At 38.3% G+C, this 21347-nt stretch overlaps 1 protein-coding gene across 1 annotated transcript in view; it reads right to left on the bottom strand.

Moving 5' to 3' along the window:
- Positions 1 to 12393: 12393 nt before the first annotated feature.
- LOC136858624 (uncharacterized) overlaps positions 12394 to 21347 on the bottom strand; it is a 132397-nt gene continuing 123443 nt past the window's right edge. The window contains exon 11 of the mRNA XM_067138322.2: positions 12394 to 19414. Within this exon, the coding sequence (XP_066994423.2) occupies positions 19140 to 19414 (275 nt within the window). The 3' untranslated portion in view covers positions 12394 to 19139. The remainder of the gene's footprint in view (positions 19415 to 21347) is intronic.

The raw sequence follows: 21347 nt of genomic DNA, 5'->3' as shown, positions 1-21347 counted from the left end.
ATAAACAGGATACATGTTTAAATAAAACAGCACAACACTACGAATGAACCATGATGCGTAAGTTCTCGTACTTCACGCAGGGAAGACAAAACATTCCGATCTTCCAGCAACTTCACTTGTACATTTCGCACTGAGTTAAGTACGCGGGTGACGTCACAGTTGTCATGGCAACGGCCAAGGCCAAGCGGCACTTGGGAGGTAAAGCCAGCTGCTGAATCTCTCGTCTTCACTCAAGCTCACGCGCCGTACTGTGGGTGGCCAACAGCCGGCGCTTTCGTGAGTTCCCCTGGTTCTCATCAAGTAATGCGAACTCTTGGTCTCCAAATGCCATACAAAAAACATTTTCTTTCCGTAAAACGGACAAATGTCATAAGAAAAGTAAATTTAAAAAGAATCATTCTGGTAAAAATAAATGTTGAAGTATCACTTCGCCTGAAAAGCCGCCCCTGCTTAGCCAGCATAGAAAAGGTGGTAATCTATGTGAAGGGGTAGGATGCACCAGCAGCCATTTAGATTAAGGAACATAATGGCTTTTTCAATTAAATCAAACATCAGTGGTCTGCATTTAAGGCTGTCACCCAGGTGGCAGACTCCCTATCAGTTGTTTTTTTTTTTTTTTTTTTTGCTAGGGGCTTTACGTCGCACCGACACAGATAGGTCTTATGGCGACGATGGGATAGGAAAGGCCTAGTAGTTGGAAGGAAGCGGCCGTGGCCTTAATTAAGGTACAGCCCCAGCATTTGCCTGGTGTGAAAATGGAAAACCATCTTCAGGGCTGCCGATAGTGGGATTCGAACCTACTATCTCCCGGATGCAAGCTCACAGCCGCGTGCCTCTATGCGCATGGCCTATCAGTTGTTTACCTCATATTTACATTCATTTACGATTGTTTACCTAGATTTTTCTTGAAATATTTTCAATGAACGTGGAAATGTATTGAACATTTTCCTTGATAATTTATTCCAATCCCTTACTTCTCGTCCTATAAATGAATATTTGCCCCAATCTGTCTTCTTGAATTCCAACTATATCTTCATACTAGTTGATGTACCCGTGCTTCACTATGGAATTCTACATTGTATACAGAATTCTAGGTTAGCTAGTGAACACGTTGTGAGCAAGACTGTATTAAATTGCATTGCTCTTAACGTTACCCTACTGTAGATACGCGACGGGGAAGTCGCCAAATGTCTTTTCTCATATGAAGATTGGATTAGGGAATTTTCATTGTAATGGTGGGCCCGCTTGCCTTCCATCAGTCACAATCAGGTTGGGGAATTTCATTATAATGGCAGACACTCAGTATTTAGTTTTCTATGATCTGGAAAAAGCCTTTGATTCAGTACCAAGATCTGCTATGTGGAAAGTATTGAGACATTTTGGATGTCCTGAACATTACGTGGAATTGGTTCAAGCTCTTCATGATGGCATGTCTGGACAGCTTCTTCATGGTAACTCAGTATCAGATTCGTTCCCAATCACTCATGGATTGAAACAAGGCTGTGTGCTTGCTCCTACACTCTTTGCACTGTACATGGCTGCCATGCTGCATGAATCATCTGCAAACAACTTAGGCATGGAGATTAAATTTTGTTTTGATGGAGGCCTTTTCAGTCTGGCAAGAATCGCTCACAAAGACATACTCTGGTTACGCGGATGACAGAACTGCAGTATGCCGATGACACCCTGCTCTAACACCTGCAGAACTACAACAGTCAGTCAACTGCTTTAAAACTGCATGCGATCGCTTTGGTCTTGCCATTAATGTGAAAAAAGCGAAGGTACTTGCACAACCTGCCCCGGGATTAACACTTCCTGAGTTCGGTATTTCTATCTTAGATACAACACTGGAACAGGTAGATCACTTTTCACATCTTGGAAGCATTTTGTCTAAACGATGTACCTATGAACAAGATGTTGATAAAAGAATTGAGGCTGCTAGTGCAGCATTCGGACGGTTAATGCACAGAGTCTCCTTGAATAACGACTCAAAACTGCATACCAAAGTCATGGTGTACAAAGCCGTTGTCATTTCCACGCTGCTGTATGGCTGTGAATCTTGGACACTCTATCGCCGTGATATCAAAAATCTTGAGCGCTTCCACCAGCAGAAAATGAGATACATCTTGAATATTAAGTGGGTGGACTAGTGACCAACAAAGCGCAGCTAAATAGCATTGAGGCAACAATCATCGCTCATCAACTGAGATGGTTAGGCCAAGTTCACCACATGGGTGATACCAGGCTTCCCTGCCAAATTCTTTATGGCGAACTTTGCGCTGGCAGTAGACCTCATGGAGCCCCTCTTAAGCGTTTTAAGGACCAGCTGAAACACATCATGAAGACAACTGGTATAGATATACAGACATGGGAAAATGTGCTGTGGACCGCTCACTGTGGCAGAACACTACATCCACCGCTGTCAACTTGTTTGAAAGAGAATGCCACAGACATCAAGAGGGCAAGCGACAAGCGAGAAAACTCCGTCAATTAAAACCCCGCCTTCCTCCATCCTTTCAGTGTAATTTGTGTGGGTGTATGTTTTATGCCAGGATTGGTCTGTTTAGTCATTGTAAACACATCCATAAACTGAGTTGAACTTTTCAATGTATGCAGGAAGAAGTTATATATATATATACTCGTATCGAGTTACAGTAGACGACGATCTTATGATTAATAAAATCAAGAACAATATTTGGAATCTTTTGTTTGCCTGAATTGTTTAGATGAAGGCCATGTTTTGTGTAACAGCGTCTCTCGAAACTGCTGCATTCAATTACCTGAGTACCGGGCGAATTGGCCGTGCGGTTAGGAGCGCGCAGCTGTGAGCTCGCATCCGGGAGATAGTGGGTTCGAAGTGAAGATGGTTTTCCATTTTTACACCAGGCAAATGCTGGGGCTGTACCTTAATTAAGGCCACGGCTGCTTCCTTCCCATTCCTAGGCCTTCTCTGTCCCATCGTTGCCATAAGACCTATCTGTGTCGGAGCGACGTAAAGCAACTAGCACAAAAAAAAAAAAAAAAAAAAAAAAACCCGAGTATTATAAAAATGTTTACAAATTTTAACCATATCTGCATTAATTTTGTCCATTTCAATGTTCACACACACATCTCGACTGCCTGTGGAGCATGGTCACTACAAAGATGTTAGTGTGGGTCAGCTTACCTGCTAGTTGTTTTACTAGTTGTTTTACGTCGCACCGACACAGATAGGTCTTACGGCGGCGATGGGAAAGGAAAGGGCTAGGAGTGGGAAGGAAGCGGCCGTGGCCTTAATTAAGGTACAGCCCCAGCATTTGCCTGGTGTGAAAATGGGAAACCACGGAAAACCATTTTCAGGGCTGCCGACAGTGGGGTTCGAACCTACTATCTCCCGAATACGGTCAGCTTACCTAGTGTACATTTAAGTTGCAGGAAGATTTTGGGAATAACCTGGAAAGGCTAGGTCAAGCAGCAGGGAAACCTTGCTTCACAGTGACAAAGAATCTTAGAAAGGGAGGGAAAAATGAGATGACTAGTATTTTGGGTAAATCAGGTGAACTCATAATAGATTTCAGGGAATCACTAGACAGGTGGAAGGAATATTTTGAAAATGTTCTCAATGTAAAGGGAAATCTTTCTGGTGACGTAAACAGCCGAGCTCATTGGGAGGACAACAATGTTGGTGAAATTACGCTGGTGGAGGTGGAAAGGATGGTAAATGAACTCCATTGTCATAAAGCAGCAGGAATAGATGAAATTAGACCTGTAATGGTGAAATATGGTGGGAAGGCAGAGATGAAATGGCTTTTCAGTAGAGTAATAGGTTTAGCATTGAATGTTAGTAAGATACCTTCTGATTGGACAAAATCAGTAATTGTACCTATCTATAAGCTAGGAAACATGAAGGATTGCAACAGCTATCGAGGTATTTCATTGATCAGTATACCAGGCAAGGTGTTCACTGACATGTTGGAAGGGAGGGTGCGATCCGTGGTTGAGAGTAACTTGTATGAAAACCAGTGTGGTTTCAGACCACAGAGGGGCTGTCAGGATCAGATTTTCAGTATGCACCAGGTAATTGGAAAATGTTTCGAGAGGAAAGACAGTTATGTCCCCCGGGCAAGTTGGCCGTGCGGTTAGGAGCGCACAGCTGTGAGCTCGCATCCAGAAAATGGTGGGTTCAAACCCCACTGTCGGCAGCCCTGAAGAAGGTTTTCAGTTGTTTCCCATTTTCACACCAGGCAAATGCTGGGGCTGTACCTTAATTAAGGCCACGGCCGCTTCCTTCCCATTCCTAGGCCTTTCCTGTCCCGCAGTTGCCATAAGACCTATCTGTGTTGGTGTGCCGTAAAGCAAGTAGCAAAAAAAAACAAACAGTTATGTCTATAAGTACGGGCCATGAAAGCATCAATGGTAACAGTTATGCTTATATTTTGTAGATCTAGAGAAGGCATATGACAGAGTATCGTGGGAAAAGATGTTCGTCATACTGGGGACTATGGGATTAATGGTAGATTATTAAAAACAATCAAAGGCATGTATGTTCACAATCAGGCTGCAGTGAGAATTGATGGTAGAATGAGTTCTTGGTTCAAAATACTTACAGGGTTAGACAAGGTTGTAATTTTTCACCTTTGTTTTTCATAGTTTATATGGATCATCTACTGAAAGGTGGCAGGGAAGGATTCAGTTAGGTAGTAAACAGTTTGGCCTATGCCAGTGACTTGGCCTTAATGGCAAATTGTGCTGAAAGCAGTGAGTTCACAGTTGTGATCAATAGTAAAGAAGGAAGTCAACTCCCAGACAAAACTATCTTTTCACTAGGCTGTTTTCAGACCAACTTTGCTTTATGGGAGTAAAAGATCTTATTCATTCACTCAGAACATCTTATTCGTAAGTTAGAAGTAACAGACATGAAAGTAGTGAGAATGTTTGCTGATACAAACAGGTGGGAGCAATGGCAGGAGGTTTCTTGGAATTAGGAGGTAAAGGCAAGTTAGGAATAAACTCAATGGATGAAGCTGTACATGTGAACTGGTTTTGGTGATAGGGTCATGTGAGGCAAATGGAGAAGGATAGGTTACCTAGGAAAATAATGGACTCTGTTATGGAGGGTAAGAGAAGTAGAGAGAGGCCAGGTGACGATGGTTGACTCATTTTCCAACTATTTAAAGATAAGAGGTATAGAACCAAGTGAGGCCACAGAACTGGTTACAAATAGAGGATCGTGGCAGCGGTTATTAAACTTGCAGAGGCTTGCAGGCTGAATGCGAAAGGCAGAACAATCTATAATGGGGATGTACAAAATACAGAAGTCTCGTGATAAATACAATTATAATAAGATGTATGTAATATGTTTCTTATTTTTTGCACTAATTTTGTAAGACTAATCTATAGAGTCCGTATTTATGTACCAAAATTGATATTTTTGTTGTATTTGTGGGCTGAAGGTTACTTTGAATAGAGATGAAACTCAAGTACCTGAAATAGAGTAATTCATAGTAAAAAATACTACATCTAAAACCTATCATTAAAGAGTAAAGTGTTTAGATGAAACTTTTTCCTTCAAGAAATGGGTGTTTTCAGGAAATATAGGTATATGTTCCCAAACATTCTAACTTGAATGACAGACAGGACAGAAGTGGGCACGGCTACGAAGTTCTGCATATTAGATATAATTGAAATTTAAGCATTATATGAGCAAATTTGCCTCCGTGGCTCAGACGGCAGCGCATCGGCCTCTCACCATAGTTCAAATCCCGATCACTCCACGTGAGATTTGTGCTGGACAAAGCAGAGGCAGGACAGCTTTTTCTCCGGGTACTCCAGTTTTCCCTGTCATCTTTCTTTCCAGCAACACTCTCCATTATCATTTCCTAGCATCTATCACTTTGGGAGTGGTGACCCCATCATACTAATAGGCTATATATGGTTCATCATTTCATCCCTGACCCGGTCAAAGACTGGATAACAGGTTGTAGGTTTTCATTTTCATACAAGGAAATTTATGTTCCATTTTCAGTATAATGTTTATCACATACTAGCTGATGTACCCATGCTTCGCTATGGAATTTTACATTGTATACGGAATTCTAGGTTAGGTAGTGTACACGTTGTGAGCAAGATTGTATTAAATTGCATAGCTCTTAACGTTACCCCAGAAACACAACGGGGAAGACACCAAACATCTTTTCTTGTATGAAGACTGAGTCAGGGAATTTTCATTGTAATGGTAGGCCCGCTTGCCTACCATCAGTCACAATCAGGTTGGGGAGTTTTCATTATAATGGTAGGCACTCACTCTCCACCTGCATTTTTACATCCTCAGAAAGACTGCCTTAGTGGTTTTCCCAACTGAAATGAACATACGTCATTACAATGACGTCAGTAGGAATGGCGCGATTAAATGCAATGCCTTCATATGAAATACTCGATCAAATAAAAAACACACATTTTCTCACTTTTAACGAACTGGACTACGCTGCCGATCTAACAGTCCAAAGTTCCAGAGCTGGAATGATCAAAGCTGCAGACAGCCGTGGTCCGTGAACACTCTTCGTCTTTTTTGGAGGGGAGGGGGTCGAATAGTGGACACTCCCAGAGCAAAAACTATGCCCTTTTACTAATCTGTTTCCTAGGAGTGCCCGATGAGCGAAAAATCTTAATTCACTACACTGGCGGCGGAAAAATCTATCTGACTTGGAGGCAAATTTTTCCCTCTTCACTGCTAATTTGGAATAAAGTGAATGTAGAATTTAAGAGAAAGAAGCTTTTCTTAAGAAACGGCTCTTTTCAGGTTGAATTTTGAGTTATTTAGTGAATTGTGGTGCTATAATTTGGAATAGGCCTAAATTGTTATTCTAGACCAGGCCATACTACTTTTTTTGCTAGAGGTTTTATGTTGCACCGATGCAAATAGGTCTTATGGCGACGATGTGATAGGAAAGGCCTAGGAGTTGGAAGGAAGCGGTCGTGGCCTTAATTAAGGTATAGCTCCAGCATTTGCCTGGTGTGAAAATTGGAAACCTTGCAAAACCATCTTCAGGGCTGCCGACAGCGGGATTCGAACCCACTATCTCCCGGATGCAAGCTCACAGCCACGCGCCTCTAACCGCACAGCCAACTCGTATACTACTACTACTACTACTACTACTACTACTACTACTACTACTACTACTACTACTACTACTACTAAGTGAGCCTCTGCCTTAAGTATGCACACTGCTCATTCAAAAGAGCGCGTCAGAGTAGGGATTGAATAGCTGGAATACTATGATGAACCTGTGTGTTATGTACCAGCTGTATCAGAAAATGTATGAAGCAAAAGAATGGCATGCTAAAGAAGAAAGTTTTCTAATTCCCCAGCTCTTTCCCGCCAAAATTCAGTCAGACTGTTATACTCGGTATGCAGCAGTAATCCCATCTATCGGAGTTGAGAGGCAGCATAAGAGACAAAGAACATCATAGCAAACAATGGTCAATGTAATGTTATTATTGATCAATGTTATGCGCCTTAGATATTGTAGGCCTTCAAATTTAGTTTTCTTCCAACTCTGAAATACCACTCTTACCATAGTCGATACGGTAAAACTGAGTAAAACATAAATGATCGGAAACTGTATTCTCTATAACTTCTGTTATGTAATACTTTTCGATAGGACCAATAACATAGGTATTTAAAATTTACATTTTAGGTGCCTTCCCCTAAACTACAATTTCATCCAGGGTGAATAAATTTGTTTATAGTTTAGACTGTTGTTTCTTATTCCCCGACTCTATATACCGATTTTCATTAAATTCTGTCAACCCATTTTCTCGTGGCTCGACGTTGATATGGACTTAGCAACAAAATTACAAATTCAGGAATATCTGTGTTATCATAGCCGGTACGGTAAAAATGTATAAGACTTAAATGGTCGGAAATTTAATTCTGTATAACTTTGGTTCTGTAGTATTTATCTATACGACCACTAATAATATAAATACTTGAGGATTAAATTTTAGGCCTTCCCCTAAACTACCATTTCACTTAGCGCAAATAAAATTATGCATAGCCTAGATTATAGTGGCTCATTCTCTGACTATGCATACCAATTTTAATTGAGATAGGACCACTCATAACGTAAACATTTAAGAAGTAAAATTTTGGCCTTCCCCTAAACTTCCATTTCACTCAGCGTGAATAAGATTATTTATAGCCGAGATTGTAGCGACTTATTTCCCGACTTTGCATACCAAATTTCATTAAGATAGGATCACTAATAACATAAATATTTTAAAATTACATTTTAGGCCTTTCCTAAATTGCCATTTCTATCAGCGTAAATAAAATTATTTATAGCCTAGATTGTAGCGACTTATTTCCCGACTTTGCATACTGATTTTCATTAAATTCTCTTTAGCCGTTTTCTAGTGATGCGTGTACAGACAGACAGACAGACAGACAGACAGACAGACAGACAGACAGACAGACAGACAGACAGACAGACATTACGGAAAAGTAAAACGTGCATTTCCTTGTTACTGTGGGCATGACCGATACAGAAATACCATTCTTTTCAAATTCTGAGCAATGTACAGACAAAACTCTTTATTTTATATATATAGATCAGAGAAGCAAAAAAATTAAAAATCTCAATTTTTATCATCTTCTCCTCAACCGAGAGGTTGGTGGGCTTGCAGATTCCTTCTTAATAGGGCTAAACTCTTCAGTTTATTGTATTATCTTTGTGCCTTGCCTCTTGCTTTACGTCCATCACTTTTCCCTTCAGTTTACCCTTCAGCAAGGCCGTGAACCATCTTGAAAGTCGCAGTAGGTGACTGACCGTACCATTCCTCCTTTTTTACAATTATTTTCACCTACTCAATCTAATACTTCCTCGTTAGTCACTCTCTCTGCCCATGGTACTTTCAACTCCCTCATCCAGCATCACATCTCAAAAGCCTCAAGTTTTTCTTCTCTGTTGTTTTTAAAGCTCAAGTTTCAGAGGTGTAAGTGGCTAAACATCAAACAAAATGTTTGACAGATTGTTTTCTAGTTTTGAGGGAGATACAGTTCTTAACAGACTTCTTGAAAAATGCTTAGTCAGCTTGGGCTGTTTTGCACTTTATGCCAACTGTATTTCTGCCATCTGATGTTATAGAGCTCCCCAAGTATATGAAAGAAATAACCTGCATTAGCTGTTCTCCTTCTAGCCATACTCGTGTGATCTGTTCTCCATCTCTCGAGCACTTCATTTTTCCTGTTTATGTTCATGCTGCAGTTATTTTTAGTACATTATTCGTAAGGTTTAGTACATCTTGTAGATCTTCTTCATAATTTCCCAGCAAAGCGATGCGTTCTGCAAAATGTATTCTTTTGTTGCATTCACCAATATACCACTCCTGCTAGTTTCTGAGTATTCTTTCATACCATGCCTTGTGTATGAGTTATACATTAGTGGAGACACTCTGCATCCCTGTTGAACACCTCTGCCAATCTTTGCTTGAAATCCTTCCTGAATGATTAGGGTTTTCTGATTTTTGTAGAACTGCAGGATTATTCTTCTGTCTCTAATATATCTTTGCATTCTTGAGCAATTTGAACATTGTGTTCAAACCCACATTGTGAAATACCTTTTCACTGTCAATGAAAGCTATCACGATTTCTTTGTTAAGTCTCAGTGTTCTATAATTAGTTGGATTAGTAATAGTGCTACTGGAGCGAGAGAATCACCTGTCTAGGAATAGTCCTAGTCCGATGTCCAGGAGACACCCGGATGTATGGCAATATCACATGTAAATACACCCTTCTGGGAGGTTTCTCTCGTGTCCCCCCCTAAGAACTTTCGACCGATCTCCCTTTTTTGTCACCTCTACAAGATCTTTGAAAGAATGCTTCTTAATCATATTGCACCATCTGTGGAGCCTTTGTTAATCCCAGAGCAAGCTGGTTTTAGGCCAGGCATGAACTGTACTGCACAATTAGTAAACCTAACACAGTACATAGAAGATGGTTTTCAATCCCGAAAAATCACAGGAGTAGCGTTTGTAGACTTTTCTTGTACCTATGACACCGTACAACATCAAATCATGTTACAAAAACTGTACAGCCTTACAAAGGATTTCAAGCTTACCAGAATTGTTGCTGCCCTTTTACAGAACTGAATTTCAGGGTCAGCGAAGTCGATGGAGAACACAAAAGAATGGTCTTCCTCAAGGAAGTGTGCTAGCTCCCTTACTTTTCAATATATATACCAATGACCAGCCACATCCACCTCATACTAAAAGCTTCCTATACGCTGATGATCTGGCCTTGGCTACTCAGAGTGAATGCTTTGAAAGAGTAGAAAACAATCTCACTTCAGCATTCGATATTTTGTCTCACTACTATGAGACCAATAATCTCAAACCAAATCCATCAAAAACTCAAGTATGTGCTTTCCATCTGAAGAACAAACAAGCATCAAGGAAGCTGCAAGTGAATTGGAAGGACAAAGTCCTAGAACATAATTACACATCGAAATACTTGGGTGTTACTTTGAATCATTCTCTAACTTACAAGGAGGACTGTTCAAACATCAAGGCAAAGGTCTCCCCTCGGAACTCCCTGCTCCGTAAAGTGACAGGTTCAAAGTGGGGCGCTCACCCTCATACGGTAAGGACAAAAGCCTTAGCACTTTGTTACTCAGCAGGGGAGTATGCTAGTCTTGTTTGGTATAAATCTACACATGCCAGAAAGGGCAATGTCACCCTGAATGAAACATGCAGACATATTACAGGATGTCTGAAACCAACACCAACAGACAAACTGTACTCCCTTGCAGGAATAGCCCCTCCTATCAGATGCAAAGTAGCTGCAAATGTGGAGAGGTTAAGGGCTTCTACCAGCTCAGCCCACCCCCTACATGGACACAAACTACCACCCACTCGATTGAAGTCCAGGAACAGTTTTATGCACTCCTCATCCCCCGCTAGTGCGGATGCAAGGAAGACCAGACTTCTACTCTGGAATCAGAAGATCCCTTTTCATCCAGAATGCTTGAAATTGGAGGAAAAGCTTCCCCCTTGTCATGAAGAAACCTGGACTACATGGAAGGCACTGAACAGACTAAGAGCAGGCGTTGGAAGATCAAAGGACAATATGAAGAAATGGGGCCTCCTGAAGGGGGATCAGACCCTATGTGAATGTGATGTGGTACAAACAACAAGGCACCTTATTAATTGCCCTCTATGCCCTGTTAAATGCACAGAACTTGATCTAGCACAGGCCAATCAATATCAGTGCTGTTAACGTGGCCAAATTCTGGGCCGATATTTTGTAAATAACTGTTTAATTTTATGTAATATTTTAATTTTATATATTTTATCTAATTTGCAATCTGTAATCTATATTGTGCTACTGACACGAATAAATAAATAAATAAATAAATAAATAAATAAATAAATAAATAAATAAATAAATAAATAAATAAATAAATAAATAGTTGGAGACTTAATATAGCTTCTTGTGTTCCTCAGTTTCTTCAAAAGCCAAGTTAATCTTCCTGCAAATTTTCCTCTAAATTCCATTCCATATAATAGTAGATAATCCTGGTCGGTATTTTCAAAGTATGTCATACAAGACTCAAGGTTCTGTAATCTTCACATTTCTGTGCAGTGTTGGTCTTTGGTATACCATGCGTGTTATTTCGAAGTCTTGGGGGTAACTCACCTTTAGTGTACATTTCATCTGTGATTTGAAACAAACAGGTTTTGGCTTTTATTCCCACAGTTTTGAGAATTTCTCCTGGAATGTTATCAGTTCCTGGACCTTTATGGTCTTTCAGCTCTTTAATGCTTTGTCAAATTCAGCTCTTAGTATTGGTGGTCCAGTTTCATTCTCGTGTACATTATTTACATTTTCCATAATATCGCCATCTGTTTCATTCCCTTTGTGCAGTTACTTTATAATTCTTTGCTGCTGTTTTCAGATACTTTCCTTATCTATTATTACTGTCCCTCATTATCTTTGACTGTTTCCAGTGTCTTTGGTCTTCTCTGGACCATCTTCTCATTTCCGTATAAGCTTGTTCTGTGTTACCTTTGGCCATATTTTCTTCTATTTCTTTGCATTTACCTTTTAACCATTCCTTTCATGCCCTCTCTGTTTTCCAGTTAATCTTATTCCTATATTTCCTGTATTCATATTGATTACTGGAAATTTTACATTTCCTCCTATCTTTCCTTAAGTTAAGAATACCTGCTGTCTCTCAAGGCTTGTATGGGATTCTTCTCTCCTTTCCAAAACATGTTTCTGATGCCTCCATCACTTCTTTAAATGTCTTCATTTTCCCCAATTTTCATATCTGCCCCAATTTTGGCTGACTTACTCCCGTTAATCTGGTTATTGGGATCAGGAACTGTAGAATAAAAGACACCTGAGATATTGTTACAAAACTATTTTTATTTTACATGGTTGATATTTAATATCATTTGAAATGATTGATACAATCAAATATAAAATCTATATACAAACTTACAATATGCCACTTTTCTTATCTGCTATATTTTTAATTAACCATATTGATCATTTAATGTAGTTCATATTTTATAACTCTGAAGATGAATCATACAAACTTAGATATCATATATATACTGCATAACACAGATTTTGTTTCAGAGTTTTTAATTCCTTAAGAGAGGGGGTGCAGGATAAGGATAACATATTGTGATGCGATGTTGTCCATCAATGTATACTCCCAGAAATACTTCACACATAGTGTCTTTGTGCATAGCATACAATAAAAGAAATATAAGAAGGAATTTCAATACTCATTAGTAATGAAAGGATTTTAAGGTCAATCAATCAATGACTTGCTATCTGCATTTAGGACAGTCGCCCAGGTGGCAGATTCCCTATCTGTCATCTTCCTAGCCTTTTCTTAAATGATTGCAAAGAAATTGGAAATTTATTGAACATCTCCCTTGGTAAGTTATTCCAATCCCTAACTCCCTTTCCTATAAACAAATCTTTGCCTCAATTTGTCCTCTTGAATTCCAGATTTATCTTCATATTGTGATTTTTCCTACTTTTAAAGACACCACTCAAACTTATTCGTCTACTGATGTCATTGCATGCCATCTCTCCACTGACAGCTCAGAACATACCACTTATAATACCAATATATTTGGTGGAGGCCTCCACGGTATGCACTAGTGAAGCGTCTTGGAAGGTGTGCTCCTTACCAACTGATGAGCCCAATTTAGCACACTGGGGCGAAACGCTGGCAACCAGGAATGAGTTAGCTGGAAAATTTATAATGTCCAATAACGGACTAACTATATTGGTATTATAAATTTACTTATTCGGAACAAATATTTCAGGTTCCCTATGGGAATCAACATCTATATCACATACCACTTAGTCGAGCAGCTCATCTCCTTTCTCCCAAGTCTTCCCAGCCCAAACTTTGCAACATTTTTGTAACGCTACTCTTTTGTCAGAAATCATCCAGAACAAATCGAGCTGCTTTTCTTTGGATTTTTTCCAGTTCTTGAATCAAGTAATCCTGGTGAGGGTCCCATACACTGGAACCATACTCTAGTTGGTGTCTTACCAGAGACTTATATTCCCTCTCCTTTACATCCTTACTACAACCCCTAAATATGCTCATAACCATGTGCATGTACCCTTTATTTACAATCATATTTATGTGATTACCCTAATGAAGATCTTTCCTTATGTTAACACCTAGGTACTTACTATGATCCGCAAAAGGAATTTTCACCTCATCAATGCAGTAATTAAAACTGAGAGGACTTTTCCTATTTGTAAAACTCACAACCTGACTTTTAACCCTGTTTATCATCATACCATTGCCTACTGTCCATCGCACAACATTATTGAGGTTATTTTGCAGTTGCTCACAATCTTGTAACTTATTTATTACTCTGTACAGAATAACATCATCTGCAAAAAGCCGTATCTCTGAGTCCACTCCTTTACTCGCATTGTTTATATATATATAAGAAAACATAAAGGTCCAAAAATACTGCCTTGAAAAATTCCCCTCTTAAATATTACAGAGTCAGATAAAGCCCTGCCTACTCTAATTCTCTGAGTTCTATTTTCTAGAAATATAGCCACCCATTCAGTCACTCTTTTGTCTAGTCCAATTGCACTCATTTTTGCTAGTAGTCTCCAATGATCTACCCTATCAAATGCCTTAGATAGGTCAATCGTGGTTAAAAGGTACAGTACGTTTGCAAAAATATAGCTATTTTCATACACACAGGTCAATATATCTATTTTGTAACATGAAATGAAGCAAAATAAACACATTGTTGCACCTCTTTGTGAGATTACTACATTATGGCACCTTCTCCCTTTTATTTCGTGCTTCAGCATCTTTTTCCCCACTTTTATCTATGTTTTTAAAATATTAGACATAATTGTTTCTCTTTCTTGAACAGATTTTTAATATTTTGTTTGATCAGAATTCAACAATGGTCAATAAATAAAATAATTTATGGAAACCACCATTAATTCATATCCTAGCAAGAATGGCTAGCCTTCAGCTGTGAAATCAAATTCAAATTTAAACAATGATGCTGCACCAGTTAAAACTATGTTCAGTTAGAACTGGCATGAATTTAATGGTTCCACTTACCGACTGTGTATTCTAATGTTAGCAGTGTTAGTGTTTTACCAGTGCCGGAACAGAACATATTTTTCACAACACAAAATCATGCTGAGGATTAAGAAGGAGAAGTTGTATGCAATTTTAGAAGAATGCAAGATGCATCAAAACCGATGCCATCATTCTTCGATGTGCAATTTGCAAAGTAAATATTGTGTTCGATGACTAGCATCAAAGATGCAGAAATAACCAGCACATTCAGTGTAGCAAACATGTAAAGAATATTGAACTTTGCAAGTCCAAACTTAAGTAAACTACTTTGGTACACGCGTTCACTTCAGGATCTGGAAAGCTGCAGTCATTGCATGAGTTCAGTGCAAATCTTGCCATGGCATTAATCCAGTCATGAATTCCAGTCCACAAGGTAAACAATCATGCATTCAAATCATTCCTTGTGAGGTACACATAAAGGTCAATATGGGATGAAAGCACTCTGAGAAAAAATTACTTGCAGCCAATTTATGAGAACGTTTTCCAGAAAATAAGAGAGGTGATCGGCAAACATGAAGTGGGATTGATTTTAGCTGAAACTACTGATGGCCACTATCTCATCATCAGGTAGCTCCACAATTGTTCTCATGTAGGCTGAGTGGACCTCAAATCCAGGTAAAAAATATCTGACCTGGCCAAGAATCAAAACAGGGGTCTCCAGGTAAGGAGCAGGTTTGCTATCCTTAGACTGCAGGGCCAGCAGTGCTCACCATCATGGCAATTTTTTAGGAGTGTTGACTATCTATTTGCTCATTCTGAGTTAAGATTCTATCCAGGTACCACTGTTACTGCCTCATCAGTTAATTCAGTTAAAATGTTCTTGAAATGGTTCTAAGAAAGGACGTCTAAGTTGAGCAGTGCAATTACTGTTCGTAAAGTGGCCTAGGAATAGCCCAGATCTTAAACTAACTGAAAATCTGTGATCAAAGGGAAAAATTGTACAGTCTAAAAGAAATCCTAGTAATGAAATTCAGGTGATTAAGTTATTGTGAACAGCTACTTTTGGTTTGTCAACAAGGAAGATCTGCAATGTCTTATAGGCTATGGCCCGTAGAATATGATGCTGTGATTAAAAGGTCATCTAACAAAGTACCGACTACCTTTCTACAAAGTGAATGCAAAACACATCAAACACTTACTGAACATAACATGTATTTTCACAATCATTAGGTTTAAAAAGCGTTTTCTTATATGAGAAATTATTTTGGTGAAAACTAATTATTTTTATGTTTTTAGTGTCCTTTGTGAATTTCAAACTAGTGAAATTAATTGAGTGTTTGAAAAACAAAAATTACCATATTTCTTACAAAATTTCCAGAATTGTTGCCACCAGTGTACATGATATTGTCCCTAGTTTTCTCCTTTTCATTACTATAACCAAGACTGTGAGTGATATTTTATAACCTAGAGTTGTTTTAAACATTTAAGAGTACCGGTACTCTAATCTTAAAATAAATGTGGAATGCTAAAAGTTTTCACAGCCAAGAGTGGCAAACGAAAAATCACTTGTATGAGTGTATGGTACTCTTATTTCAGAGTTTGGATCTAGCTTTTAACATTTGGAGTTGAACTCTAATAATCTTCAATTGTGAGCTCCTGATATTATAATAAACTTTTCTCCACACTAAACTCAAACAAGAAGAAAATTTGATACTCTGAAGCAATGCTGGTTGGATCTGTTCCTGTTTTTACAATGCTGTACTGTGAATTGATTTCTTATAGGTTATGCCTCCATATGATCTTAATTCTTCAGTTTTTTGTACAATGGTGGAAGATAGTTCATTCTAAGTACAGTACTGCATTCTCCCAATGGTGTTCTTAAAATAAAAGTTGCTGAACTTAATGCCCATAGCAACATAGTCTTATTTTACCTAAGAAAGGAACCCATATGCAATGTTCTTATTTATCAGAACACTTAACACTGATGGCTGGTGGCATGGATCAAACTTTATACCATGATTTACCCTCTCAGTTTTATGTAATACTTGGGTTATATTAATGATTATCTGTAAATACTCACATGTCCAATAATATCTCTGTAAAAAATCAGGCAAACTTTCATTCCATAAGCAAGGAATACATCCATCATGGGAGGCTATCATTAAAATAGATACATATGAAATATCGTTCACCATGCTCTGGCGATCTGACAATCCCAGGACTGATCCTAGTCTTGGGCAGGACTGATCCTAGTCCTGGGCAAGATTCAACACTGCAGTTTTATGAAGAAAATTGCAAAGCTCTAGGACATCGTATAGTGCCATAGGTTAAGCAGCTGGAGATACTGTATTAGATGAAGGATCTGCTGCAATGGCATGTATCTCTCACAGTCAATAGGTTAGAAGTCACACACATTAGTGATTTTTGTTGTTGTTGTTGTTGTTGTTATGTTTTGTTACCCTATTGGTGTGATCTCAATTGGGTACACATATTGTTTTAAAGATTTCTCCATGCCAACACCCATGCATACAGAAAAACACTCCAGCATGTTTCAGGTAATTTACAAAAATATTAATCTACAGTATACTTAATCTGGCTGTGTACTATGAATAATAATAATAATAATAATAATAATAATAATAATAATAATAATAATAATAATAATAATAATAATAATAATAATAATAATAATAATAATAATAATAATAATAATAATAATAATAATAATAATAATAATGTTATCTACTTTACTTCACTCTAACTACTTTTATGGTTTTCGGAGATGCCGGAATGTAGTCCTGCAGGAGTTCTTTTACATGCCAGTAAAGCTACCGACACGAGGCTGATGTATTTGAGCACGTTCAAATACCACCTGACTGAGCCAGGATCGAACCTGCCAAGTTGGGGTCAGAAGGCCAGCACCTCAATTGTCTGAGCCCCTCAGCCCAGCATAAATAATCTAACAGTATTTTGACTCTTAACACTCCCCTTGGAGTCGATGATAAACTGTCCCCTCCTTCATTATCATAAAACCAACTTAGTGTTTAGGAACTAATATTATAGTCATATATTGAATGTATTTAATGCGTTACCAGTATTTTAGAACCAGCTCAGGACGAGCCTCAGAAGATTATGACAGTGCAGTATGGCAGATCAGTATGACTTCTCTTTCTTACCTTTGGTAAATAAAGGCTGTAGTGGCTTTGTGGATTTTATCATAACCTCTCATAAGCTACTAATGGTTTTTCATTAGGTACATAATTTTAATCCAGTAAACATCCTTTTCAGGAAGAGAATTAGGTGATAAATACCAAGTCCCTCACAAAAGTATAAGAACTATGAAACATGTAGAGAAAAATGATATGAGTTCATATGTATCACTCTCCAGAATGTCCACCTCCATAACGCAACAGTTAGTGCTATTAGCTGCTGTCCTTGGGGGCCTAGGTTTGATTCCTAGTACTGTCAGAAATTTAAGATTGGCAGAAGGGCTGGTACTTGGCTAAAAAGGTATGTACAGCTCACCAACATTGGGGGTACACCTGAAAAGAGCTGCACCTTCTTGAGAAGAGGATACACATTTACGGTACTTGAGAGTTTTATTTATGTACTAAGTGAGAAAAGTGGATGTATCTAGTGTTTTGTCTGGGATGAGTTTGCTGAAATTATTTGTGTATGTTGTACACACTATAATTTTTATCAACCAGTCAGTCACCACTGATCTGCATTTAGGGCAGTTTCCCAGGTACCAGATTCCCTATCTGTTGTTTACCTAGTCTTTTCTTAAATAATTGCAAAGCATTTGGAAATTTATTGAACATCTCCCTTGTTAAATTATTCCAATCCATTTCCTACTTTTAAAACCACCACTCAATATTTTTCGTCCACTAATATCATTCCATGCCATCTATCCACTCACAGCTCAGAACATACCACTTAGTCGAGCAGCTCATCTCCTTTCTTCCAAGTCTTCCCAGCCCAAACTTTGCAACATTTTTGTAATGCTACTCTTCTGTTGGAATTCACCCAGAACAAATCGAGCTGCTTTTCTTTGGATTTTTTCCAGTTCTTGAATCAAGTAATCCTGGTGAGGGTCGCATACACTGGAGTTGGGGTCTTACCAGAAACTTATATGCCCTCTCTTTTATATTTGACCTTCCGAATCTAGGCTATCTGCTATATCTTGCTGGAATCCTACAAGTCCCTATACCACTCTGAGCTGATGTAAGCAAACACAATTTGTATTACATAGTTAACTTCAAACGTTTAGTGTCCAAACTTCCATCCCTAATGATGATGTAATTTTTTAAAATGTCTGCTGAAGTGTTACTAGCCTATGCTGTAAGTTCAATTTTTAGTCTGAAAAGCAACTGTTCCCTGGCATAGAAAAGTTTCACTATATTGAACTCATATCATCTTTCAATTCCATGCAATGTGTTATGTTGTGAATTGACTTTTCCATTTATCACAAGCCACTAATGCCACGGTTTGTACAATATAAATGTTATAAAGAAGACATTGCATCCTGCATATTTCTCACTGTGATACTCTTTCTGTTTCAGCCTATCATAAGTGTATACATAGGATGAGCACCAGAAGGAGGCATGATGCCACTGTACGTTCCTTTGAAGATTGCTCTTGTCGAAGCCTCTCAAAGGGTACTTCATTTTCTATTTCTTTTATCTGATCGACCTCCGAGTCAAGCTCATCTGGAACATAATTGTAGCATTGTGGGAAGCCACGAGGTACAGGCAACATGTCTGAATCCTCCCCAACCTTGAAGACGATAGACATTCCAAGTTCAACATGGAATTCGATATGGCAGTGGAAGAGCCAATAACCTGAAACAAAGTCACAGTTTTCAATGAGATGAAACTTTACTCAATGTATGAAAATACACAGCTGGAGGAGTTTTAATCTTCTAGAGATTTCCAAAGGATCAAGTATGTATTTACATTTTTGCTGCTATCACAGTATGAGTGTGGTTGTGTGATCATAATTATTTTGGCCAAGGTTTGAGATAGCTGCTCCAGAAACATGAAATAATGTATTAACCAGCATTTATCTTAAGTGAGTGTAGAAAAGCATCAGGGGAAATTAAATCTGTTGGGATTTAAATTTTGAATAGGTACTGACTTATGCACGAGGAAATCTAGTGGTCCACAGTATACTTTCCTTGGATATGAAGATAAAGTTGGAATTCAAGAGGACAAATTTAGGGAAATATTCATTTATAGGAAGAGGAATTATGGATTGGAATAATTTACAATGGAGATGTTTGATAAATTTCTAACTTTGAACTAGGTAGACAGCTGATTGGGAGCCAGCTAGGCAACAGCCTTATATGCATATCAGTGGTTTATACTGATTGTCATGGGTAATGAAAGGAAGAGTGAAATATATGATACAGGCATGTGAAATTAAGTTCCTTAAGAATAATATTGGGATGACAAGATTGGACAGATGGAGGAATAAAAGAGTGAGAGAGGTGGGGAAAGAGGAACCCATAACAGTTAGAATAGAAAGAACCAGATTACTGTGGTATGAGCACAAATGGGGAATAAATGAGGAAAGATTATCAAGAAAGGTGCTCAATATGAGAATGGAGGAGGGAGACCTAGAGGAAGGCCAAAAGAGTGATAGTTGCAAGGAGTAAGGAAGGTCAAGAGGCCAGAGGATTGAAATGAAGAAAGACTGAAGAGGACAGAGGGTGTGTGATAAGACCCCAATTAGAGTACAGTTTCAGTGTATGGGACCCACACTTGGATTACTTGATATGAGAACTGGAAAAGATCCCAAGTAAAACAGCAGAATTTGTTCTGGGTGACTCCTGACAAAGGAGTAATGCTACAAAAATGTTACAAACTTTGGGCTGTCAATGGAGAGATGCATGGAATGACATTAGTAGATGAATAAACTTGAGAGGAGCTTGTAAAAGAAGGGAATATAATAATATGAAGATAAAGTGAAAGGAATTAGGGATTGGAATCATTTATGAAGGGAAATATTGTTTGATAAATTTCGAAGTTGTTTGAAATCATTTAAGGAAAACAAGGTAATGGTAATTGGTCAGTCCATGGTATTCAATTATTGATGTTGTGTGTGGATGTAATTTTAAAATTTCTGTAATGATGGACTGAAATCATGAAACAAAATATGGAGTATACCTTGATGAATAAAACCATAACATTTGTTTCATTTTCACTCAAGAAAATCCTCAGGACTTTCTGGACAAACCAATAATCTATCCATACATTGGATTCAGTTCAATATAAATTTATTCAATTTATATTCATTCAAAGAAGGGCTCCTCAATGGTAATATTTATTATATAGTATTAGAGCAGTAATTAAATCTATGTAGTCTAATGCAATGCTGTGAATTTCATGATACATTTTTCATTTTTTTTAACTCTTCCACTTCTTGGAGAATTGCTCACAACTCCTGGAAAGAATAAAGTTCTACATTCCAGACAGACTTACAAGATTTAATCATATACTGTCCACAAAATGGCACAGAATTATGTGTTCCATGGCCTAACTGAAAGGTTGGCAAGATCCTTAAATAAAGAGGATATTGAGGTACAATATACAGCAACACTAACAGTATTAAAATGCTCTGAACATCAAGATGCATCATTATACAGTAACATGCAAGATGATGATGGCAATACATATCTAACTGCATCTGTACAGAATGTGTTCAAAATGTGCAGCCTCATGTCTCAAGTATTGTTCTTAATGGTTTTGTAGATTGTTGAAAATGTTATTGAAT

The sequence above is a fragment of the Anabrus simplex genome, chromosome 1 (assembly GCF_040414725.1).
Source record: "Anabrus simplex isolate iqAnaSimp1 chromosome 1, ASM4041472v1, whole genome shotgun sequence".
Taxonomy (NCBI): domain Eukaryota; kingdom Metazoa; phylum Arthropoda; class Insecta; order Orthoptera; family Tettigoniidae; genus Anabrus; species Anabrus simplex.
Note: the sequence above shows the minus strand (reverse complement) of the source record. Positions and strands in the feature narration are given on the sequence as shown.